This window comes from Pleurodeles waltl, chromosome 1_2, assembly GCF_031143425.1.
Source record: "Pleurodeles waltl isolate 20211129_DDA chromosome 1_2, aPleWal1.hap1.20221129, whole genome shotgun sequence".
NCBI lineage: Eukaryota > Metazoa > Chordata > Amphibia > Caudata > Salamandridae > Pleurodeles > Pleurodeles waltl.
The window spans coordinates 490,685,736-490,712,202 of NC_090437.1; the positions used below are offsets into that span (position 1 = coordinate 490,685,736).

A 26,467-nucleotide genomic window follows, 5' to 3' on the forward strand; every position below is an offset into this window, starting at 1 on the left:
CCCTACTCCAATCCAACCCACCTCACTCCAGTCCACCACTTTCAATCCAATTCAACACACCCATTCTAATGCACACCAACCTAATTCACTCCACTTTACCCTAACCCCACCCTACTCAATCCAATCCACCCCACTCACTCCAATCCATCTCACTCGCTCCAATCCATTCCACTACAATCCACCCCACCCCACCCGATCCACCCCACTCTGACCCAATCCTCTCCATGCCACCCCAGTCCAACCCACCTCACAGCACTCCAATCCACCCCTCCAGTCCACTCCAGTCCACTCTACCCCAATCAAATCCTCCCCACACATCCTAGTTCAGTCCACCGCGTTCCTATCCCATCAATCCAGTCTACCACACACCAAACTAATCCACACCAATCCAATCCACCCCAAGCCAATCCACTCTACTCCACCCCATTACAATCCACCCCACTCCAACTCACTTCAGTCCACTCCGCTCAAATCCATCCACCCCACTCTAATCCACCCCAACGCAATGCAATCCATCCCACTCCAATCCAACCTGCTCCAATCCACCCCATCCATTCCACCACACTTCAATCCAATCCACCCCACTGCAATCCAATCCACCACATCGCAATACAATCCACTCCACCCCAAGTCTTTCCATCCCACTTCAATTCACCCCACTCACTCCAATCTACCCCACTCAATTCCAGTTCACCCCACTCCATCCCTATCCACCCTATCCAGTTCAATGTACCACCCTCCAATCCAATTCATTCAGCCCACTCGAATGTAATCAACCCCAGCCCAGTCCAATGCAATGCACTCCAGTCCAATGCATTGCAGTAATTCCACTCCAGTCCAATGCATTGCAGTAATTCCACTCCACCCCACTCCAATCCACCCACTCTAATCTAATTAGTCCAATCCACCCCAGCCCTATCACTGCAATCATAACCTCCCACCCAAATCCAACCTAATCCATATCACTCTAATCCAATCCACTTTACCCTGTTTCAGTCCACCCTACTCCAATCCAATCCACCCCACTCTACTCCAGTCCAATCCAATCCACCCCACTATCTCAACCTACTCCACTCTATTCCACCCCACTTCACAACACCCTTTTCTACTGACCTCTACTTCCCTCTACTGAAATCTAGGACATTCCACTCCCCCTATTCCACTCTACGGCACTCCAACAAATCCACTCTACGACACTCTACTCACCCACTCCGCTCTGGCACTCCACGCCACTAACTTTTATCCATGCTGGACAGCAGCCACACCGGTGTACATCATGGCAAAACACCTTGCCAAAGCCAGTAGATCTACTGGCTTTGGCAATGCTTGTTATATTGTGCGGACATTATACACAGGCCTGCCCTGCTCAGGCTTCTCACTTCTGATGTATTCACCTTCAATCGCATGTTTTGCACTATAAGCGAGGATTCATAAAATCACTAGGTCAACCTTTGTAAGGTTACATTTCTTGTATATTGTCAAAGTCCTTTTTGTTTTTTCTCATGAGCAAACGTGCACCTGTTAATATAACTTCCGGTTTCTGTCACGTGTACTCATGTAGAAAAATATAAATGCCATGCCATGTAAACGGGGTTGGGGCAATATAAAATGCTCATTACTGTGGGTACTATTAATAGTAAATTTGCTCTGTGCTTAATATGCTTAATAAATGTGTGCAGACGTCACTAAGGTGTATGAGTGTTTCCTCTCATCCGTCTGACAGTTGGAAAAGGTTCAAAAAGTGTTTTTGCTTTTTTTTAAATAGAGATGACATAAGTCGTGACAGACAAACGTCACTCAATCAACACTTATCAGTGCAGTACTTGTTCATCGAACATAAAACACAATGCTTAATTTGTGCCTGGGGCTTCAGGGGGTAGGCACCTGATCGAAACTTAAATCTAATCCTCAGCAGTGACCGAGAGAAGTGAAAGAAAGGCAGAAAAGGAAAAAAAAGCAAGAGAAATCTAGAAAAACAGTGACAGAAGGAGACCGCGGGGATAAAGAAAACAGCCTGCAGGCGTGAGATGAAGGGATCTTAAGTAAAATGTGGTGGAAAGAAGGGGCAGACGGCGGAATTGGGAGGAGGCAGCCTTGGGCTCATGAGAAAAACTCCGCGTTGGTACTCTGAGCTTATGTTTCCATACGCAGTTAAGCACCATAAACAGATGAAAAGGAACGTAAAGTACCACAAATAAAGGCACTTAAGTGGACACAAAGAGGGCAAGTTTGTATTTAGACAAGAGAGAAACACTGCAGCGAAAAGCCTGGGGAAAGGTAAAGCTCGGTGCAGTCAATGAAACGCCAGCGGCCAGGGCAGGCCGCTCTTATTCCAGAATGTCCCAAGCACTCGGCGGCCTAGAGCACGGTCTCCGCCGCCCTGAGGCGAGATGAAGCGATATCCCTGGGTTTTTAGGTCACAGATATTCAAGGCCTGTCCTCCAGGCCCCTTTGAAAGCGAAGTTATTACCCCAATTAGCGGCTTTCACCAGCAGTGGCAGCCAGGCTCTGATGAAAGATACGGAGAGAATACCTGAAAGATTACTCGCAAATGTATTTTCCCCTTCCGACCTCCACCTTTCCTCGCACTGGATGTTCCTTATCTTGCATTAGTGTAATTAGTCAATGACGTAGCTTCGTGACCTTTTTGTAGAGTTGAACAAGCACTGGCAAAGACAGTAGGTGTCGCCTTAGCGACCTATTGGCTCTGACAGCATCTATTCTTCATACCGTAAAGCATTAAAACAGAGATGTAAAGCCTGAAGGAATGATAAAAAAACACAGCAATGAAATAATACGCACGATGAAGCCGCCGCTGGGCATTTTGTGGCATGGGCGTAGGAAGTGTGGGGGACACGGGGGGATATGTCCCCCCCAGATTTTGGAGTGGGGGGGACACGGGGGACAAGGGTGGGGGGGACGAGGGGACAGAAGAATTTTCCCTTCTCCTGTAATTTGCAGGGCCATTAGCGCATGAAAGCGCTACCTATATGGCCCTGCACTTGACCTGTGACCTGGCTCCAGGACACTCGCCCTCTGCCCTTTTGTTGTGCTGCAGCACACAAGGGATTCTTTCTCACCTTGTCCCACAGCCCCCTGCAGTCTGCACTTCTGAGAACAAAGGGAGAGGAGAGGCCCTTTGTTGATTGCTGTGTGCATCCAGTCCCTCCTGAGCCCGACCCTTCCTGTCCCTTGAAGATCGAACCCTGAAGACAGCAGCAAGATTTGAGAAGGTAAGGAGGTTTGGGTAATTAAATAAACTATTGCTAAGTAACTCCCTTTCTTTTTAAATACAGTGCTGTGTTGCAGAGTATCTCCCTTTCTAAAAACAGTATTGTTGAGTTACTGTTAGATATGAGCAGGGCAGGCTTTAGCGCGCTAGTGGCACCCTGTGCGCCAGTGTTTGTTAGGGCCCCCCTTTCTGTCGCCTCTCTCTCACTCTCTTCTATCCTCTGTCTCCAGCTTGCCTGCCCCAGTGCTAATTATTGCCCCCTAAGTTGACATCCTGCCCCCCCCCCAACATTTCTGTCCCCTGTCTCTCCCTCAGCCTTCCTGGTATTTGTGAAAGCCCGCTCTGAAGGGCAAGGGCTGTCTGTAAATCTCATTTCCTGCCAATGGCCTGTGGATGCGAAGCCAGCACTGTGGCAGCTCACAGGCTTTACAGGACTTCACAGGCTATGGTGGAACAGAGCCTGACACTGCTGGATAGACAGCGGAGAGACCAGCACACAGCATGGGTCCCAGGAAGAACCAGATGGCCTAAGAGATGGACAGGGCAAGGTAAGGCAGCTAGGGCGATGCAACCGGTGCTGCCGCACTGGGTGCTGACTTAGGATGGGGGTGCTATGTTTGCAAGTATATTGTGACTTTAAAAGCACCTGCTGGATGTTCCTTGCCACCAACAGTTTTCAGGCAACAATAAAAATCTTACAATAATTCCGGTGATTAATGGTCATTCTAGAGAGAGACTGAAGTTTTGTCTAGTGGAAGTTTTGACTCATCATAACGTACAGGGTTACTATGCCTGCTACAAAGGCCGTCTACATGCAGATCACAAAGTGTATATAATGTGAATAGGTCAGTGGGTTTCTGCTTTTGTCAGATGCAGAAAAGTACCCTCTTTTTGGCATGGTTACCCCACTTTTTGCCTGTTGTCAGTATATTTTGACTGTGTTCACTGGGATCCTGCTAACCAGGACCCCAGTGCTCTCTCCCATTAAATTTGGTTGCTTGGACCACACACACCCCCCACTTGGCATACTGGTGCCCCTTATAAGTCCCTAGTATATGGTACCCAGGTACCCAGGGCATTGGGGGATCAGGGGTTCCCATGGGCTGCAGCATTTATTATGTATTATGCCACCCATAGGAGCCCATGTAAACTGTGTCTGCAGGCCTGCCATTGCAGCCTGCGTGAAAAGGTGCTTGCACCCTTTCACTTCAGGCCACTGCACCAGGTCACTGTAAGTCACCCCTATGGTAGGCCCTCCTAGCCCAGAGGGTAGGGTGCAAGTACCTGTGTGTGAGGGCACCTCTGCAGGAGCAGAGGTGCCCCCACGAACTCCAGCTCCATTTTCCTGGACCTCGTGAGTGCGGGGACGCCATTTTACGCTTGTACTGGACATAGGTCACTACCTATGTCCAGCTACATAATGGTAACTCCGAACCTGGGCATGTTTGGTAACAAACATGTCAGAATCATACCCCAATACTATTGTCAGTATTGATTGTATGATTCCATGCACTTTGGGGGCTCCTTAGAGGATCCCCAGCATTGCTCCTACCAGCTTTATGGGGTCTTCCGAACAGCTCACGCTGCTGCCACCCCTCAGACAGATTTCTGCCCTCCATCTACTGCTTGAGCAGCTCATGCCCAGGAAGGCAGAACAACGGATTTCCTTTGGAAGAGGGAGGCAACACCCTCTCCGTTACAAGGCTTGGGAGGGGTAGCCTCGCCAAGCTACTAGTATGCTCTGAAGGGCACATTTGGTGCCCTCCTTGCATAAACCAGTCTGTACCAGTTCAGGGACCTCAGCCCCTACTCTGGCGTGAAACTGGACAATGGAAATGGTGTAACCACTCCCCTGTCCATCACCACCCCAGGGGTGGTGCCCAGAGCTCCTCCAGGTGGCCACTTGATTCTTCCATCTTGAATCTAAGGTTGGCAGAGGCCTCTGTGAGAATCTGAGTGGCCAGGTCAGAGAGGTGACATCACAGCCCCCTCCTAGGTGGTCACCCGGCTAGGTGACCAATCCCCCTTTCTGGGCTATTTTGGGTTTCCCTCTTGGGTGGGTCCTCAGATTTGACGTGCAAGATTCCAGCAGGACTCCTCTGCAACATTTACTTTGACTTCTGGCCACTGGAACCGCAACTGGACTTCACAGGAACCTACAATCTGCAGCTCCAGCGACGACTTTGCCACGCAACATTGTTTCTCCGACTCCTTCCAGCAACTGCAACATTTGCCCAGCTGTGCTTCCTCTGAGGGCAGCAAGTCTTCAGTCTGCATGAGAAGAAAGAAGGAAAATTCCTTGAAGTGAAGGAGTCACTTATCTGCATCCGCAGGCACCAACTGCAACAACAACCGGCTGCGTGGATCTCCTCTCCTCCTGAGCTGCGTGGATCCTGCATCAGGGGTGGTAGTCTGGAGTGGTCTCCTTGGTCCTCTCTACCAGCTGCCCAACTTTGGAGTAGGTAGGTCCTTGCCTTCCCATGCAGGACAGTACCCCCATGCACCGCATCTCTTGCAGCTACCCCCGGCATTCTTCTCTGTGAAGCACAGCCCTCAATGTGCTTCGCCTGTGAAGTGGGACCTCTCTTCAGGTGTGCTGTGGGCCTCTCTACAGCTCCTGGGCTCCTTGCCTGTAGGTCTTCTGTGGGGGCTGCCTCTCCTCCTCCAGACTCTCTGCCTTGCTGATGGTCACCTGAGACTCCCCTCCATGGGTTGAGTCCCCCTGGACCTTGCTGGTCCCCGGTAGCTCCACTTTTCTCCTACTGCAACATTTGCTTTTGCCAAGGCTTGTTGGTGGGTTTTCCACACCACAGACTGACTGCAATTCTTCATCTGGCGTGGGACGTCGACTGCATCACCTAGGAACTCTTCATCTGCTCCAGTGCTGCAATGCTGACCATCTTCGTCTCCCCGTCGACCAACTCCTGCATCCACAGATGGGTGGGTAGTGGCTCCTGCCACGACCGGACCATCCTACGTAAACTGGACTTGGTGCCCTTCTTTTCCAGGTCTTACTCTTCCAGGATCCACCTCTAGTTTCTTGCAGTCTTGTCTGCGTTTTGCAATATCCTTCTCTGAAGTCCTTTTGGTGGGTCAGGGAAAAAACTGTAACTTACCTCTTTTCTCCTGGTCGCTGGGGGGCACTCTGGTACTTACCTTTGGGGTTTCCTAGTTCCTCCAGCTCCCCTCTACCAATTCCACTTCCTTGGGTGGGGACCCGGCTTTCGCATTTCACTTTCTTAGTATATGGTCTGGTCCCCTCTAGGCCTTCAGTATTGCCTATTGCTTTTCACTGTTTTCTATTGCTTTTTATGCCAATTTGTGATTGCTGCTGTACATATAATAGTGTGTTACTTAAATCCTATTGGAGTATTGCCTATCTAGTGTTTTAGTGTTTGTGTTACTGTAATAAGGACCCTTTATTTTCGTAACACATGTTTCTTTCATGTGTGTAAGTGCTGTGTGACTACAGTGGTATTGCATGATCTTTGCAAGTGTCCTAGATAAGTCTTGGCTGCTCATCCACAGCTAACTCTAGAGAGCCTGGCTTCTAGACACTGCCTACACTTCACTAATAAGGTGATACCTGGACCTGGTATAAGGTGATAATACCATAGGTACTCACCACACACAAGGCCAGCTTCCTACATCAGAGAGCTCCTTTTTTGTCCCCTGCAATTTATAAATGAAAACTGAATATAGAACAGTGAGCAATGAACTCATCAAAGAGCTGCATGCAAACATCAAGGTATAGATTAGAGCGTCATGATTTCCCCCCACTTTTTGATTAACTTAACGTTGCAAAACAAGTTGATTTGAGTGCAGTTCTTATTATTAAAGAGAGCCCCCAACCATGGTGTTATGTTTTAAATTCTGAGTTTGCGCTTCTCCAGATAAAGCACTCTGAAACTATACCTGCTACCAGTATGGATGACCTGTGACACCTACACCTTGTAGTCCTCTGTCTTATGTAACATTTCATATACACTGATTTACACATATATGATGATTGTCTCTGCGTAATGTCTGTGTGATGTAAAGTGCTTTGACACCCTAGACTGGTATGAGGGATGAATGATGGAACAACACATGCGTATATCGTGCATGCCTTAACATCGCGGTCTCAACAATGACCGTGTCTTTACTACGCATGCCTTTACAACGAATTTCATTGTAAAAGCATGTTTGGTAAAGGAACATGCGTGGTAAATTCTCCCTACCCTGCCCCCGTACACCTGATACCATACTCCACCCATCCAAGCACTTAAAACTGACCCTTCCCTGAGCACTAAACCCCCCTGCCCTGAGCCCTAAAAGTAACCCTGCCCTGTCCTAAAAACTACCCCGACCCCCACTCTGAACCCTAAAACCTTCCCTGAACTGCTCTAAAAACTACCTTGATGCCCCTGCCCCCACCCTGAACCCTAAAACCTACCCCGCTCTGTCCTAAATACTACATGACCCCCCACCCTGTACCCTAAAACCTACCCCACACTGTCCTAAAACTACTTGAACTCCATGCACTCCTCCTGACCCCTAAAACCTACCCCACCCTGTCCTAAAAACTACCCCGACCCTACCCTGCCCTAAAAATGACCCCAACCTCCCAACCTCCAACTCTAAACCCGGCCACAGCCCTACTTACCTCTCTCTCCTCTGCTTCTTCCTGTTCCACCCGGACAGCTAGAACGCTATCTATGCTGTAACCACGCATATGTGTGGTAAAGATATGTGGGGTAAAGGCATGTGTGCTAGACCCATATTTGTGGTAATGGCAGCATGGTCAATGCATTGCATTGCATTGATTGCGTTGTAAGGGATATTTCCCGGTATGAGTGGTGCTATAAAACGAATGAAATGCATCTGAGCGAGAGTGGTGATGGATAGTAGTGAGGGAATCCGTGGCAGAGGTGGTCACTGGGGGGCACCAACAAACAATGTCGCACAGGGCGCCACCAGCACTAAGGACGGCCCTATCAGACAGCACAGCAGTTCACAGGAAAGCAGCAGCACAGAGACTGCCACTTGACAGTCAGGAAAGGACCTAGCAGCAATCATAGGCCTTACTGGCCTTCATAGGCAGGCGGAGGCCCAGAGACTTATACAGCCTGACTAGTAAGAAAGCTCCCAACAGGCAGCACAGTGCCTGGCAGGCAGCACAGGAATCGACAGGAAGCACTGCGCCCAGCAGGCAGTACAGGCCTCTTAGGACTTCACACAGGCGAACAGCATCACAGAGCCTGTCGCTGCCTAACAGGCAGCAAAGGGCCCAGCAGACAGGGAATTGCAGGCCACACAGGACTCGACTGGAAGCGACTGTCTTCCCCATCTCCCCCCACCACAGCAACCCTTCTGGGTGCAAACTTTGTGCAGGGGGCCCACCTCAAGGTTGTCCCTGTCCCCCCCAGAAATTTAGTGTCTCCTACACCCCTGTTTTGTGGGCACGTGCTGGCTTTAAACACGCATGCACGCACCACCAAAGTGATGCAGCCCAACGGCCGCATGATTACATTTTAAAAACATATATTTCTGTGTGTCCAGAAGAAGGATGGGGAGGGCAGAAGCAACAACTGGGGGAGGGGGGAGTAGAGGAATGGGCGTGTTCGCAGGGAGCTGAAGCACAAATGAAGAAGAGAAACATGGAGGACAGTGAAATCACAACAAAAAACATGCGGACTACATGAGGTTGCACAGAAGCTCAGGGGTGAGACGGCGATATAGAGCATGGGGAAAGAAGCACATGAAGGAGACAGCTTGACAACACATGCACTCTCATGGAGTACTTCAACCAAAAGGAAAAAAAAGTAGCTTCCAAACCCTGAGCAGAGAGAGGACTCAACACCTTAGTCCGCGTTCCATGCTAACGCAAGAAGTGAAGCCAGCACAAATAACGAGAAGCAAGCTAACAAGAGTGACAATGAAACTAACCAAAAGTAAGCAATGGGTGGGCTGTAAGCCCAATGTACACTAACGAAATGTCTTGCAACCAACAGCGCATTAGCTCTTCCGCAAGGCCTAAAATGTGTGTTTGTGAGTTATGACTAGATGGCTAAACCTTCTCTTCGTTAGTAACTTAAGATATATAATATAGGCCTGGACGAAATTTATGCCAGTGTGATTTATGACATTTCTGGAATTTGCATTTTATGGCAAGACCGGAGGCTCCTATTTTGCTTTTCTTTTCTTGTTTTATTCAATAGCAGCAGTCAAGACAGTAAAACTACAAATCCGAACAGGCAAACGAACGTGGCCAATGGGAAGAAATGAGTAGTCCATATACACGCACCAATCACGGGCCAGAATACCCCTTAATACTCATCTTGACTATGAACAGCTCTCTTTTCTTGCTGCTCACAGTCAAGATAAGTATCTGAGAAATTTTGTCATTCATTATTTGAATGTGTATGTACTTTTACTGTTCAGTTTTAGGCATGCTGCCCTTCTTGCGCTTATCCCATCTTGTTTATCTCCAGAACGGCTTGTAGCCGCACTCCCCAACGTGCCTTCTGCTCGTGCACTTTACCTGTGGTATCTTCGACGTTTCTCTCACAGCAGTCGCCATTTTCGGACGGCAGTTGTGAGAAACGTCGAGTTCTTTAGCCGGTTCCTTCTCCGTTTGCCTTGTCGCTTCGTTTCCTGGGCATTTTCCAGCCAGTTGCCTGTGTTTTCTCCTAGCTGGAAGGCTTCCTGTGGTTCGTTGCCCTCCCTCTCCCTCCGCCCCCCTTTTCTCCACCCATAGGTAGAGCTAAGATGGTTTTTCCTCTGGCTGAGGAAAAAATAACCCTTCCCCAGCCAGTTCATATTTCTACACTTTTTGTCTACTGTTTTATTATGGAAATTGATAGTTCTCCTATTGCTAAGGCAATGAATGATGAGGAGGAAGTTATCAATGAACATTTAAGTGATTTTATCCAAACTTCTGTGGAGCTGGCAGTTTCGGCCTCAATAAATAAACTTTCAATTTTTTTTTAAAATTCAGTTTTAAGCTTGGTATCCAAGACGATTTTGGCCCAGTCTACAGGGGATAGCGGAAAGCGCCCATTATCCAAAAATCTTCCCAAAGTGGCTTCATTGGTTGGTGAGGGTTCCTCACAAAAGGCAGAGGACACGGCTCCTCATAGGCCTCCCCCTTAAGGGAGGGTTTTCAAAGAACAATAAATTGTCTCTCAAATGTACGAAAAAATCCAAGCACATTTCTGCGCCTATTGTTATTTCAAATAATATGGATACTGATGATGACATGCAAGATGCTAATTCAGATGCAGACAAATCTGATAATGATAATGGGGATATTGCTTTTCCCCCTTCTCCTAAGAAAGCGAAATTTCCTGCGAAAGAGGCTTCAAAACCTCTAATAATTATTGACATGGAAAAGGTCCCTATGTTTGACCCAAATGACATACACCATCCGCACTCCACGGAATGGTTTCCTGCAGGCCATGTTGGGGATTATGTGGCTTCTAGGCTACACACTCCCCTGGATAAAAAAACGAGGGCAAAACTTCACTCTGAGTGCCATTGCCCTTCCCTGCACTCGAAAATAACCTCTACTCCATCCATTGATCCTTCCCTTCTTACCGCTTTTACCAAGTTTGGTAAGGATCCCTGCAAGGGTGTTGATAAGGCATGGTCCACATGCTAGGAAAAACTTTTGGACATTGTGGGCCAGCTGACTCGCATTTTTGATTTGGCAGAGGCAGCTCATTTGGATAATTCTTATATTAACCCAGTTCATTTGTCTTTATGGGTTCAACAATCCATATGTCTTTTGAGGAATGCCAACACTGCAGTCACACACAAGTGCAGAAAAGGCCTCCTTCTCAAGCTTGACCCCCAAACTTGTAAACCTGGCTGTCTCAGACTCTGGCATCAAGGCGGAAGGTCTCCTCTTTGGGGATTCTTTTATAAAGGAACTAAGCAAGTATGTGGCAACCTTTGCTTTGTTGGACAAAGCCCAGCAATCTCTTAAAAAGATGTTTACCAATCGGGTTTTTGCCAGGGCTGGCAGAGGGAGGAACCGCTTTGCCAGTCGCTCATACAGCAACCAGGATTCCCGTGGTGCATATAACTCCTCGTAACAAGAATACAGGCCACAGTTCTACCCTCAGAGAGGCTGTGGTTTCCACAACAAGGGCAACAGAGGTTCCATATACTCATCTCAAACCGGTAAGTCACCCTTCTGGCCTTCCTACTGTAGGAGGTCGTCTTGTTTTTTCTACCAAAATGGCAGCAGATTACGCGGATCCACAAGTGTTAACCACTGTACAAGGTCATTATATTATCGAGCTTTACTCAAGGCCTCACCCTCCCCAATTCTCTGTGGAAATGACAAACCTAATCTTGACAGAAATCCAGTCTCCTCTTCTGAAAAACACAATTGTCCCTTGTCATCAAGACCCTTCAGGTTTCATCAGTTCAGTTTTTCTAGTTCAAACGAAAAACAAAAAGATGCATCCAGTCATCAACCTGAAGCATTTCAAACATTTTGTTATTTATCGGCATTTCAAAATGGAGACTATATTGCATCTCCGGGATTCTCTCCTTCAGGGCAACTGGATGGTTTGTTTGGACCTCCAGGATGCATATCTTAAGGTTCCCAAGCATCTAGATTCCAGGAAATACTTACAATTCCAATGGTTAAACCAGACTTATCATTTCGCCTCTCTTCCTTTTGGCCTCTCTTCCACACCTTGGTGTTTCACAAAGCTCATGAAGCTGGTTGTAGCCTTTCTCAGAGCTCAAGGAGTCAAGTTGATCATTTACCTGGATGATATCCTCATCATGAACCAAAACCTTTCTTCTCTTCAATTTCATGTCCAGTTAGGCTGTTCTCTTCTGTGAGATCTCGGTTTTCTCATCAACAATGAAAAGTCTTATCTGGTTCAATAAATAGAGTTTCTAGGTTTTCTCGTGGACTCCGTCTCTGCTGCTCTACATCTTCCTTCAGAAAAAGTTATATCCATAAAATCTGAGATTCTTCAAACTTTGCGCAAATCGCTCATATCCATAAGAACCTTAGCAAGGATAGTAGGCCTTCTTTCTTCTTCAATTCAGGCCATTTTTCCAGGTCCTCTCCGTTACTGAGCCCTCCAAAGACTAAAAATATGTCATCTTCAAAAGGGTCTTGCTTACTCAGACAACAATGCTCTAGACCAAGAATCTCGTGCAGAACTACAATGGTGGATAGACCATTTAGCCACCTGGAACGGCAGGACTATCTTTGCATCAGTCACAGATCTTGTGTTAGAATCCGATGCAAGCTGTTCCTGCTGGGAGCCTGGTGTGGTCCAATCTCGACTGGGGGCACATGGTCTCTAGAGGAGTCGAAGTTGCACATCAACTGTTTAGAGATGCTTGTCGGCTCCTTTGCGATAAAAAGCCTAGCAAAAGACAGAGTTTGTTGTTCAGTATTTCTCAGGATGGACAACATATCAGCGGTCCGTTATGTCAATCATTTGGGAGGCACAAAATCCAAACCTTTAGCGGAATTAACTAAAGGGTTTTGGGAATGTTGCCTTCTAAGAAGAATTCCGCTTCATGGAGAGTACCTGCTGGGCAATCTGAATACAGTAGCAGATTGGCATTCTCAATATCTTCAGGATTCAAGCGATTGGAGACTCCATCCCAAGATTTTCAAGGCTATTTTTTGGAAATGCGGTCCATTCCAAATAGATCTATTTGCGTCTTGTTTCAACGCTCAACTACCCCAATTCTTCAGATGGCATCCAGATCCTTTAGCTTTAGCCTTTGATGCCTTCTCTCAGGATTGGTCAATCTCTCTCAACTACGCTTTCCCTCCGTTTCACACGATAAGCAGATTTTTGGCTCAGGTAAAACGTCAACGTGCAGTTGTGGTTCTCATGGCCCCCTTTTGGCAAACCTAAGTGTGGTTCTCTTCCCTTCTGGAGTTGTCAATAGACTTCCCTTTTCTGCTCCAGTACTTCCACACCTCCTCTCCAATCCCCACGGCCCTCCTCACAACTTGATTCTAGAGAATCCTCATACCCTCTCCGCATGGAAATTATCAGGCATTCCCAACCAATCCCTTCTTGTAAGGAAATGGCTCCCTGTTGCAGTTACCCCCCACTTTTTGCCTGATACTGATTGTAAGGAAATGCCTCCTTGGCATGGTTACCCCCTGACTTTTTGCCTTTGCTGATGCTAAGTTTTGATTTGAAAGTGTGCTGAGGCCTGCTAACCAGGCCCCAGCACCAGTGTTCTTTCCCTAACCTGTACCTTTGTTTCCACAATTGGCACACCATGGCATCCAGGTAAGTCCCTTGTAACTGGTACCCCTGGTACCAAGGGCCCTGATGCCAGGGAAGGTCTCTAAAGGGCTGCAGCATGTCTTATGCCACCCTGGGGACCCCTCACTCAGCACACACACTGCTTGCCAGCTTGGGTGTGCTAGTGGGGATGAAAAGACTAAGTCGACATGGCACTTCCCTCAGGGTGCCATGCCAACCTCACACTGCCTATGAAGTATAGATAAGTCACCCCTCTAGCAGGCCTTACAGCCCTAAGGCAGGGTGCACTATACCATAGGTGAGGGCATAAGTGCATGAGCACTATGACCCTACAGTGTCTAAGCAAAACCTTAGACATTGTAAATGCAGGGTAGCCATAAGAGTATATGGTCTGGGAGTCTGTCATGCACGAACTCCACAGCACCATAATGGCTACACTGAAAACTGTGAAGTTTGGTATCAAACCTCTCAGCACAATAAATGCACACTGATGCCAGTGTACATTTTATTGTAACATACACCCCAGAGGGCACCTTAGAGGTGCCCCCTGAAACCTTAACCAACTACCCGTGTAGGCTGACTGGTTTTAGCAGCCTGCCATTCTCCAGACATGTTTCTGGCCACATGGGGAGAGTGCCTTTGTCACTCTGTGGCTAGTAACAAAGCCTGTACTGGGTGGAGGTGCTTTACACCTCCCCCTGCAGGAACTGTAACACCTGGCGGTGAGCCTCAAAGGCTCACCCCCCTTTGTTACAACACCCCAGGGCACTCCAGCTAGTGGAGTTGCCCGCCCCCTCCGGCCACGGCCCCACTTTTGGCAGCAAGGCCGGAGGAAATAATGAGAACAACAAGGAGGAGTCACTGGCCAGTCAGGACAGCCCCTAAGGTGTCCTGAGCTGAGGTTACTAACTTTTAGAAATCCTCTATCTTGCAGATGGAGGATTCCCCCAATAGGATTAGGGATATGCTCCCCTCCCCTCAGGGAGGAGGCACAAAGAGGGTGTAGCCACCCTCAGGGCTAGTAGCCATTGGCTACTAACCCCCCAGACCTAAACACACCCCTAAATTCAGTATTTAGGGGCTCCCCAGAACCTAGGAACTCAGATTCCTGCAACCTAAGAAGAAGAGGACTGCTACGCTGAAAAACCCTGCAGAGAAGACAGAGACACCAACTGCTTTGGCCCCAGCTCTACCGGCCTGTCTCCCCACTTCTAAAGACACTGCTCCAGCGACGCTTTCCACAGGGACCAGCGACCTCTGAAGCCTCAGAGGACTGCCCTGCATCTAGAAGGACCAAGAACTCCTGAGGACAGCGGCTCTGTTCACCAAAGACTGCAACTTTGCAACAAAGAAGCAACTTTGAAACAACACGCGTTTCCCGCCGGAAGCGTGAGACTTGGCACTCTGCACCCGATGCCCCCGGCTCGACTTGTGGAGAACAATCACTTCAGGGAGGACTCCCCGGCGACTGTGATACCGTGAGTAGCCAGAGTTGACGCCTGCAGAGGGAATCCCGAGGCTCACTCTGACCGCGACTGATTGCTTCAAAGACCCGACACCTGGTAAAGGCACTGCATCCGCAGCCCCCAGGACCTGAAGGATCCGACCTCCAGTGCAAGAGCGACCCCCAGACGACCCTCTGCGTAGCCCAGGTGGTGGCTGCCCCAAGGAGCCCCTCCTGTGCCTGCCTGCATCGTTGAAGTGACCCCCGGGTCTCTCCACTGTTTTCAATCTAAAACTCGACGCCTGTTTGTACACTGCACCCGGCTGCCCATGTGCCGCTGAGGGTGTACTTTCTGTGTCTTCTTGTGTCCCCCCCCGGTGCTCTACAAAACCCTCCTGGTCTGCCCCCCGAGGACGCAAGTACTTACCTGCTGGCAGACTGGAACAGGAGCACCCCTGTTCTCCATAGGCACCTAACTGTTTTGGGCACCTCTTTGACCTCTGCACCTGACCGGCCCTGAGCTGCTGGTGTGGTAACTTTGGGGTTGCCTTGAACTCCCAATGGTGGGCTGCCTATGCCCCAAACTTGAGACTTGTAAGTTTTTTACTTACCTTCAAAACTAACCTTTATTTACCTCCCCCAGGAACTGTTAAATTTTGCACTGTGTCCACTTTGAAAATAGCTTATTGCCATTTTTACAAAGACTGTATGTGATATTGCTTTCATTCAAAGTTCCTAAAGTATCTAAGTGAAGTACCTTACATTTAAAGTATTAACTGTAAATCTTGAACCTGTGGTTCTTAAAATAAACTAAGAAAAGATATTTTTCAATATAAAAACCTACTGGCCTGGAGTAAGTCTTTGAGTGTGTGTTCCTCAATTACTGCCTGTGTGTGTACAACAAATGCTTAACACTACCCTCTGATAAGCCTACTGCTCGACCACACTACCACAAAAAGAGCATTAGAATTATCTACTTTTGCCACTATCTTACCTCTAAGGGGAACCCTTGGACTCTGTGCACACTATTTCTTACTTTGGAATAGTATATACAGAGCCAACTTCCTACACTTCTATTTCGGCAGAAGCTTCAAACTTCATCGAACACTTCTGGGCTACATGTACAAAGAAGGCGTACAGATCAGCATGGTCCTTATGGCATAGCTGGTGCAACGAAAAACATATTGATACCCTTTTATCGTTAATTTCCTTGTGGCAGAAGCTAGCAAAGGTAAGACTTATCGTACTATCAATTTGTACAGGTCAGCTATTTCTTCTTCTCATCCTTACATCAATGGAAAACCAGTTGGTGAACATCATCTGGTCTGTAGCCTGTTGAACGGAGTAATGTTTTCCAAGCCTCCTCTACCAAAATACAGTTCTTTGTGGGATGTTAACGTTGTTTTCAATCTTTTCTTATCTTGGCCAGATAATACAATGCTCACCTTAAAAACGTTACCTGCTAAACTTGCCATGTTACTCTGCCTTGTTTCTTTTAAAAGTCTTTCCGATATTAGAGCCCTTGATATTACTGCTCGTCATTTTACCCCTTCAGGTATCCTATTTAATATTCATAGATGTACTAAGACTAATCAGTCAATGTTTTTTTTTTATCCCTACTTTCCTGACTACCCTAAACTATGTGTAGGTCAATGCCTAAAGATATACAAACAAAAGACAGCCGATTTCAGATCTTCCTCAGCGTCCCAACTCCTGATTTCGTTTAAGAAACCACTTAAGCCTGTTTCCTCCCCAACTCTTGCTTGTTGGGTTAAGTGGGTTATGTCCTTGGCGGGTATTGACACCGCCTCCTTTGGGGCCCATTCTTCCAGGGCTGCTAAGGCTTCAAAAGCCTTTTGGGCTGGTTCTCGGCTAGAGGACATTCTCAAATCAGCTGACTGGTCTAATGATAATGTGTTTAAAGTGTTTTATTATAAACCAGTACAACATGCCTCTTTAACTGTGATTAATTTGCTTAAAACAAGCATAATAGGAGCCTCCGGTCTTGCCATAAAATGTAGATTTTCCTAGTAATTTATGAAGCAAAGTCTTAATTTTATTAAAGACACGGAGGCAAGTATTAGCCTGCCTCAACACTTATTGATAATTTGTTTCTTTTGCCTCCGTAACAGCATCATCAACTCCTTCACAAGCTTCCTCCTAAGCATCTCCTTCCAGTTGGCCAACATTTGAGTCTTCTTGCAGCTTCAGCTCTTCAGTACTACCTTCTGCAGCCAGGCGTCCTCCTTTTCTCCAAAGCCAAGTCTCAGTTTCTGAACTTTTTTCAAGACCTTTTAGCTGTAGCTGTGGCAATTTGCATTATTTGTTCCAATTTACCTTAGTTTTTTACTTTCTAACCCTGGCACAAGAAGAGATGGCTATTCACAGTCAAGATGAGTATTTAGGGGTATTCTGGCCCGTGATTGGTGCATGTATATGGATTAATCGTTTCTTCCCATTGGCCACGTTCGTTTGCCTGTTGGGATTTGTAGTTTTTCTGTCTTGACTGCTTCTATTGAATAAAACAAGAAAAGAAAAGCAAAATACTTGACTCTGTGTCTTTAATAAAATGAAGATTTTCCTTCATAAATTACTAGGAAAATCTACATTGTGACGTAAAATTCCTAAACTTTTACACCACATTACATAATTAGGCCACAGTTGGTGGCAAAATTATAGTGTGGGAGCATGGAAACAACACACAAAATAAAACACAACCTTCTGTTATTTGCAGCAATTGTGTTATTTTGTGCTATTTTTCAGAGCAAAATGCACCCCATGTAAAACAAATTGATACAAGGACTCATTCCGTGCTAAAATATAGCACTGAAGGATGAATTTGCATTATACGTAATTACACATAACTACACATAATTTTCCTGAAATTTTGCCAAATTACACGAAAGCACATTTTGCAAGCCCCCAATATAAACCCGACCCACAAGAGTAGAAATGAGCAGGGGTTAATCCTGTGTGTCAAAAAACGTAGCAGGTTTGCTTTTAAAAAAACATAAAAATACATTACTTAACTGCACTGTTTTGCAATTGTACTTATATTGCACTTCATGCCCATAACAGGCATTGAAGACTTGCTGACTAAAAAGTAGTCCGCTACTACATAGTTTTTGGACAACGAGTGAGAGGCGAGATGGATGAAAATGGATGAATAAGGGCAGTGATTCTAAGCCAGAACTGAGTTCGAAAAATGTCTATGCAAAAAAAAATATATAATTTGATACATGGATATGTGAATCAGTGAAGCACTACACTTGTTAGTTCAGCTCCAGATGTAACTCTAAGCTAGGCATACTAAACCTATAAGGGAGTCGCGGAATGTCTTGTGCTTTATATTGTGTTTGACAGATTTGTAGTGCTTGCCATGACCCGAATATACATTTCTTACAAATATGACCACTCATTTCTGCAATTGATCCACAATCTCTGTGTTAAGAATGTCTTCTCCCTATCAGGGTTTGTGACACGGGCATAACGTACACTGGTGCAGTAGGTGCAGTGGCACCAGGGCCTAGAACGGCCCACTAAAACCTGATTATTGCTCTATTTCATAGTTCAAACACCGGCCAGAAGGACTATTTCCTTCCTTGCACTAGGGCCCATGACAAACAGGCTAGGGCACTGGATTGTGAAGATTATGTTTTTATTCACTTTATTTATCTAGGCGGTTGCAAACAGAACCAATCATAACAGAAAATTATAGTTGAAATATACCAGAAGCTAGAAAATAGAGGAAGAAATAAAAAATATCACATGACCTCAATAATTTCCCAGTCTCAATATTCTCCACACAATCCATTGAGCCTCCTTTGCAGCTTCCTCCTCCGTAGCTGATCGCTAGCCCTGACGTGAGTGCCTCCATCTTCTTACATTCTTTCTGATTGCCAGTTGACTTGCTAATGACTAGTATGGACATGGTACCTTTATGAATACAAAGTCATTTTAAGGTTGTTCTTAGTAAGTCTAACTGTTACCTACATCATTCTTTTCCAGAGCAGCCGACCCACGTTACTGGGAGTCTTTTCGTTCATCAGGCTGAGGTGTCAGCAGCTCCTAATCTCCTTTGGTACAGACTTCGCATGTCGAGCTGAAGAACCCACGCTCGGTACCAGTGGTCCAGCAATTACAGTGTGCTAAGGCAGAGGGCAGGGCAGGCATGCGAGGCAGCTCAGCAGTCTTCTCTCTCGAATGAGCCACCATGGGCACCATTTAATATGTTGGCTGGTGCACTATTCCAGAGTTGTTTCTTCTGGTGCCCTATTGACTCCACTCAGCTTTGCTGTAACTCTCTCCCCCCCTCCGCCCCCCCGAAGACTCAGATGATTACCAGCCTTGGGAGAGATTCCTTGGTTTAAGCTGCACACCTTTTTGCTGTCATGTTTTGGAACTTCACAATGGCACTCCTTCTAGAGGCACTCTGGTGAGGCTCTTAAAAAAGCTTGCAAGCAGGGTTAATAACACTAGTATCTCAAGGGTGTGATCTAGCAGTGAGTGTACTGAAATAACTGGAGGTTCTGTGAACCTAACTATGTCACAGAGATCCACGGCGAGACCCTGTTGGTAATTAGGAAAGAAGTGGCGCCTACTAGCTATCCTTGGGAAATGGGTTCACGGGGGCGATCTCAGATGTCCAAAAGCTTTTCAGTAAACAATTTAAAAAAAAGGCTCTTTTTGAATCAGGTTAGCTGCAGCTCCTGAAGACAAAGGTCTGATCCAACAAATAAAGGCAAAAAGGAATCACGATCGCCCCGCAATCTCAGTTTTATTGGGTACCTGACTGAGGCCCTCCTTAACGTAGCAGGTGAAGATGCACCCTTTTTCGCCAAGGCCAAGGGGCTGTATTTTCATTTGGCTGCTGCTCATTGCAGCTCAGTTGCCCAGAAGGATTTGTTTCCCAATGACCCAATGAGGGCGAATTTGATAGCCCAGATAAGGGACCTGAGGAGATGCAAGGGGGGGAGGGGGGACAAGATGAAGTTTGACAGGGCTTGTGACCTGGATGACTGGAATTCAGGGGACTGCCCCTGACACACTGGCCCAATATATGTGCACATGTTTGCTCAACCATCTAGACAATGAGGAGAGAGGGAGGATAACAGCAGTGTCTTCGACCTTCACTGGAGGGCAAGATGGCCAACCCCCTTGAAATAGACACCAAGATATTCACATTAGTGAGCAGATTCTCAAGAGGCCACAAAAAGTGGAATGTCATGATGAGCTTTCAGACAAGTCAGAACCCCCAGCAATAAGATTAGAGTTGTCAGTGAATTCTAAGGAGGGGAAATGTAGATTCTGAGATGCTGTCATGATGGACTCAAAGAACCATTTACCTTTTAAGGAACATAAACTGCACAGCCACTGACTCTGATCAATTCTCATTAATAGGGATGGAGCCAGAGCTAGACAAGTGGCCTCTAAGACAGGACCAGCAGCACAGGGATGTTTATGTGCTGAACCTTTTATAAAAACAGCTTGGAAAGTTTCTCAATGCGAGATAAGGCCCAGGTGTCCATTTGCAAGAATTGTAGGCCCAAGGTTTTCAAAGGTGCATATCAAATCAGCAACATTCAGCCAGCCAGTCATACTGGGTAACCAGTGGCCAGACTAGAAGAGTTTGGTCAAAAGGAACAGGAAAACAAGGCCAGGGATGCAGCTTTACATGCTTCTTAGGAAACAACAAAGGAACATTTAGAGGTAAAAATAATCTTGTTTTCTCACATAACGTTATGAGGGAGACTAGTGCTCTTTGTCCAAAGCTGGTATTATAAAGAATTACTGGGTTGCATATAAAATTTCACGACACTACAGTACCAGAAAAGGGTTCCAAGCCTATAGTTTTCTCCAAAGAAGAATGCATCCTTTTAGAGATTTAAGTTCAGAGCACAGTGACTAAGGGAGCAGATATTTCCACCGGAGAAATTTTTGAGAAGTTGTTTCTTGGTGGAAAAGAATGGTGAGGTTTTTCGAGGCATCATAGGCCTAACAGATACCAATCAGATGGCGTGCATACTGCCACCTGAAGATGAAAGGGACCCATCTGCTTTCGGAGTAGGGTTTGGCATATAGGACCGTTAATTCCTTTAAGTCAGCTATTTGGACTGGACGATAGGCAGGACGAGGAGCTACTGACCCCCACTGGTCTGTGAGCTGTTGAAAGGTGTGCTTATGTCTAACCCCAAGAAACCACATACAAATGCGACTCAGAAGTGAATTTAGGGCCATATGTACTAACACTTTTTCCCATAGACACAGAATGGGTAAAAACCTTTGCTACATCTGGCCCTTCGTTCTTAGAACTTTCTTGAGAAGCCCTAACAATCAACTTTCAAGAAAGGAACTATTAGCTAATCTAATTACTATAATGGTTTGACTGACATCCTTCTTGAGGTGCAGGCCTTTGATTTGTTTGGTAGAATATTTAATTCAGATGGGTGGGTAAGGCATGTGCACATACATCTAATCCACAATATTGATTACTCAGTCAACCAGAATACTAAATTTATACTTCCCTAACTATTATACAATACAAGTCAAAATTTTGGAGTTCATAAATGTGTGGGGTAATATCTCTATAATTAAATTTTTGATATACAACCTATAATCCTGGTCTCTCATCCTAATATAGAAAAAAACGCTAGCTATTGAGTTAAAACGTTTAAATTGTAATAAGAATACAATGTTGCACAAATAGTTTATTTCTTAGGAACTTATAATGAGAGTTTTTACCTCTACCACTTGGTATTTGAAATTATTTGCATATGAACTCCATTCTGTATGTTGTCTAATCGGGTCTCATCGTTAAACCAAAATCATATGATTCTGGGCAAACTACTTAGGGCCTTATTACGACCTTCACGGAGGAGTTTCCTCCATCACAAATGTGACAGATATCCTGCCGGTCATATTACGATCCTCATGGAATATAATGGGATCATAATACGGCAGACGGGATATCCGCCACATTTGTGATGGAGGAAACTCCTCTGTCAAGGTCGTAATAAGGCCCTCTGTCTCCCTATGCCTTAATGTGCGTAAAATGTATTTGGGTAAACACCACTTGCTGTACATGATCTGTGATCATCTCCCAACCCCTCTTGTAATGTACAATACTTCACTGCTTCACAGCTAGGTTCACACTATATAAATACCAATACAAACATATGTTCTGGCAAGCCTGGCCCTCTTCATGTCATCCCTGCTGAGGTGAAATATGTAGAATTATTGTGTAGGTCAGGAGTCCATGAAGGGTTGTGTGACTTTAAGAAAGAGGAAATCTGTCTCTGCCAATTCAATGCCATTGGCTCTGGCACCTTTTTCATTCTTGACTGGAATAGGCATTATAAAGTAGAGATATCGGACTTATAATGTGTAATTGCGGGTTAGTCTAGAGATTAACTAACATGATCAATCCCAATGAGGTGTTTGTGACTATAACTAATGGGCATTTAGAAGACTAGGGCATGATAACCTGGTAGGTGTCCTGCTGATTTACAGACATAGGGCCTGATTATGACTGTGGCAGAGGGGATTACTCAGTCCCAAATGTGAAAGATATCCCGCCCACAATATTACAAGTTCCATTGTATCCTATGGAACTTGTAAGACAGCGGATGGGGTATCCGTCACATTTGGGACAGAGTAATCCCCTCTGCCAAGGTCGTAATCTGGCCCAAAGTGTTATAGATATTATGAATTTAGAAGGGTGATGGATACCTGGAAGGTATCTAGCTAACTTACAGACGGTAGGGAGCCGATCCTTCACATACTATTGTGAAGCAGGGTTTGCACAGTTAAAGGAAAAGGGGCCTCTCTTTGCCTTAAGTAGTGGTTTGTGGGGTGGGATGAGTGAGCTACTGAGTCAGGGTGGACCGCCCATAAATAGAATGTAGGTCCTGTGGTTTGGAGGAGTGGTAGGGAGTATAGCAGGAGTTTCAAAAAAGGATATGAGTTCCTTCTGGATGGACACCAGTTTGTAGTTGCCTTTAGAGAGGAGCATATTTGACACGCACAAATTTCTCTGGATGAAAATCAGTTCTCTTTGCATGGTTTTCAGTTGCGGTGTTCCTGTATTGGGAAGGGTTTCAGGGTCTCATGGGTTCCCTAAGCACACAAGTGGATAAAAATTGCTTTTGCGTCAATGCAGGAATTTAGAGAGTTCAATCAGCCACTAGAGTTGTCCAAGAGGTCAAGTTTCTGTTACAGAACACAATAAAATGCAAATCATCTTACTGTGCCCCAAATGTAAGGTGAGGGTTTGAACCCATCATGTTACAATTGGGAATGACACTTCATTTGTTTGCTCAGGGGATAGTGACCAGTATTTAATAAATGGGACCACTTTTCATGTGATTCGTTTAAGGGGTTCAAGATGCTGGTCACCTCTGAGGAACTCTGTGCCCATGGACTGTGCTTATTAGGGATTTGAGCAAAGACTTTGGTAAAGTCGTCTACTGGGACCAAAAAGCTGGTCTTCAAAGAGGATGCACGTGATCTGCAAAAAAGGAAATCAGGTTGGCACATAAGGGAGAAACTGCATTTTTTGATCTGAAATGGCTTGGGTAGATAACAAAAAACAGCAACCGAGGTTTGGTATCAAAGTTCCACTGAACTTTAAAGGAATGATTGTTGCAACATTGTAGCGCTGGTTGGATTACTGGACTCTCCTGGGTTCTTTCTTCAGTTTTTTTGTTATTCTAGGCACCCTATACGTGAATCTGTAGTTTCTTTACTGTGAGTCAGTGCTTGCATATGGGTCTAGATATATTTTGGTCATTCTGTCAGGTAACCTTGATTTTTTTCAAATTATATTTTATCTTCACGTTGTTTTATTGTCCGGGGACTTCCACATAAACGTACAATATTAGGAAGTAAACAATGCTCTCTCTGCAAGACCTTCCCATTCACTTATTCATTCAAACATTCAATACACAAGTATCTAGTGTGTTTTTAGAATCCAAATGTTCATCAACAAAAAACACGGTAGTTTTCGATGAATGCCTCTCTGGATGAGGCAAGAAAATCATTGTTGGCGGGAGAGAAAGTAAAAAATATATTGGAACTTCAATTAAAAAACACAACAAATAACTGCATCAAATCTCGCGATTTCTGTTGCAAGTCTGTAAAATACTACTCACTTAATGGCCAAAACAACTCAATCTTATAAATTCATGAATCAAAGACAAAATACATGAATACCAGTTTTGTACACTGATTTTGTAGGATGTTTCCTGGGCATCTTTGTGTGTAGTTCCCTGTGCCATGCTTTAGCCTGCGCATTTTCAGTTAAATGGTACATTGCTGAAGGAGAACAATCCACAATGCACAATCCAATGGATAGAAATCTAACACAGTATTTAACACTAAAATCTAATTCTAAAGCACTCACCTTCTGCCGGGCTCACGGCTGCAGGAAGGTTCTCCCAATCTATGGTCCGACTTGGGGACGACTGAGGCGAAAAACACGCCTCAATGCCACTTTCCTGGCAAGAAAAATATAATAGTAATCAAGACCTACAGTTTCGTAATTGAATTGGCCTTGAATTACATTCCATAACACGTGTACATGCTATATGCATGCATACTGCCTCACAGTTAGCGGGGCTCCGAGTATACAGCGAACCACAGACACTTTGCAGAATGCACAGATTCTCGGGCACTGGTGACAGGCTAAGACTGAGCGGTACGATTAGGCTGTTTAATTCCCTGAGACCGCTCTAGTGTCTTTTTTCTGAAAATGTAACCATCTATTCTTCCACCTCGCAGACTAGTCAGTGCCAGGCCTGGAAACAAGTGTTTCAGCCATAGGTAAAGCAGTTTCAGTGTGTATGTTGTTGTCAGCGATATATTTGCCGTTGTCAATACGCCCAAGTCCACACCTGACAAACATCAATGCACAACTTCTACTGGAGTTTATTTTTCATTTTCCTTGGGTAGGCCCATTTATTCTTTGATGGCAGAGCGTAATATAGGTGCATAGTCAAGGGCACTGTGCTGGGTTAACATGTCAAATATCAGTGACCTTCCACTACTTTCCACCTCACTCCACAACATCTAGTTTATTGCCCTGTCCATCCAGCAGGGGAACATGGAATCTACTTTGAATGATGTTGCAAGTCCTGACATTAAATGAACCTACACCAGAATTCCTTGAAAAGGTGCAGTCAAATAGGAAATGCTATGCTACTTCTATGGTTATGAGACTGTCATGCTCCAGCCACACGTAAATTGTTGTTTGTTGTAGGTTCTCATTCCCTATATGTTTGGAATGCTGAGTGAATGATCTAATAGAATGTTGGTGTCGAATGGAAGATGGGCGATAGGACATTTGGAGGGAGAATGGAGCCCTAACAGGGCATACCGGCTTTTGCTGTAACCAAAGGGCCTACAGTAGTGGTACTACCTCGCCACACAATTTCAACATGCGGTGCACTGGTTTGCTGAAGTGGATAATTGGGAAAAGCATTTGCTAGCTGGGACTTAAAGGAGTCACTCTTTGCAGGAGCTGTTTATGCTTGGTGCTGGGGTCCCGGCGGGACTCCCTGATATAATTTGGCGGGTCTGTGGGGGGTGGCAGCACGCTGTTAAGGGGTACGAGCACCCTTTGCAGATGACAAGCCCATATGGATACTTAAACCCTTTCGACATATCTCATAGTTGATGACAGTGGCTCGGTGGCTAGCGGCGGGGTGCTACATGAGGGTGACTTAAACCCAGATGGTAGATTTATAACCCTACTGGACGCCTTAGATGCATTTCAGCTTGACACAGGGCAATTCTTGCAGTATGAAAAGATTTCCGTGCCAGCAGGGGAAATCGGGCCCTCTTTCCCGGAGGCACCTCCTCCCTCCCGAATGCTTGAGGCATTGCTGACACTGGGGAAAGGGACGCAGGTTAGTTTCTCACTTATACAGGGCCCGCAGAGCAGACGTACCACTGACTGATCTCCCCGTGCAACATAAATAGCAGTTGACAATGCCTGAACAATTGACGGACAAGGACTGGGGGGAGGTCCATGCTGGGGTTAAGACGGTTTCCTCCAACGCCTGCTTTAAGCTGACTCAGTACAACATTATATATCAGGTGCATCTAGCCCCCAAAACGCTTCATAACGTCTACCCCGCAAGTCCTGAATGTGGGTGTGGGGAGGCTGATTTTATCCATTTGATGTGGCAGTGTCTGGTGACCCAGGTGTATTGGGAGGAGGTACTGCAGGAACTGAGAGGGTCCACCGGAAGGACGATACCCAAAGAAATTGGTTACTGAATATTGGGAAGAGTACCTTATAGGAAAGCGCAGAAGATGGCAAGAAGGTTTATATTGCTTGGCCTACTACTAGCTAAACAGAGATTGGCCATACGCTGGTTGTCTCCAAAGGCCCCCACACTGAATGAATGGAGGTGGGATGTAATAGGATGGGAAATCGCAGATGAATGCCATATGAGATGCATGGGAAGAGACACGAAACTGGGTGAGAATCTTCTCACCTGGGCATCATTGCTGAATGGTCTGACGGAGCAGGGTGAGCCTAGC

At 45.9% G+C, this 26,467-nt stretch overlaps 1 protein-coding gene across 3 annotated transcripts in view; it reads right to left on the bottom strand.

Annotated features, from left to right (window-relative positions):
- GSTCD (glutathione S-transferase C-terminal domain containing) overlaps window positions 1-26,467 on the bottom strand; it is a 676,673-nt gene that overhangs the window by 459,459 nt on the left and 190,747 nt on the right. For all 3 annotated transcript variants that reach the window (XM_069241297.1, XM_069241307.1, XM_069241317.1), the window contains one exon: window positions 24,324-24,417. In XM_069241297.1, coding sequence (XP_069097398.1) covers window positions 24,324-24,417 — 94 coding nt within the window. The remainder of the gene's footprint in view (window positions 1-24,323; window positions 24,418-26,467) is intronic.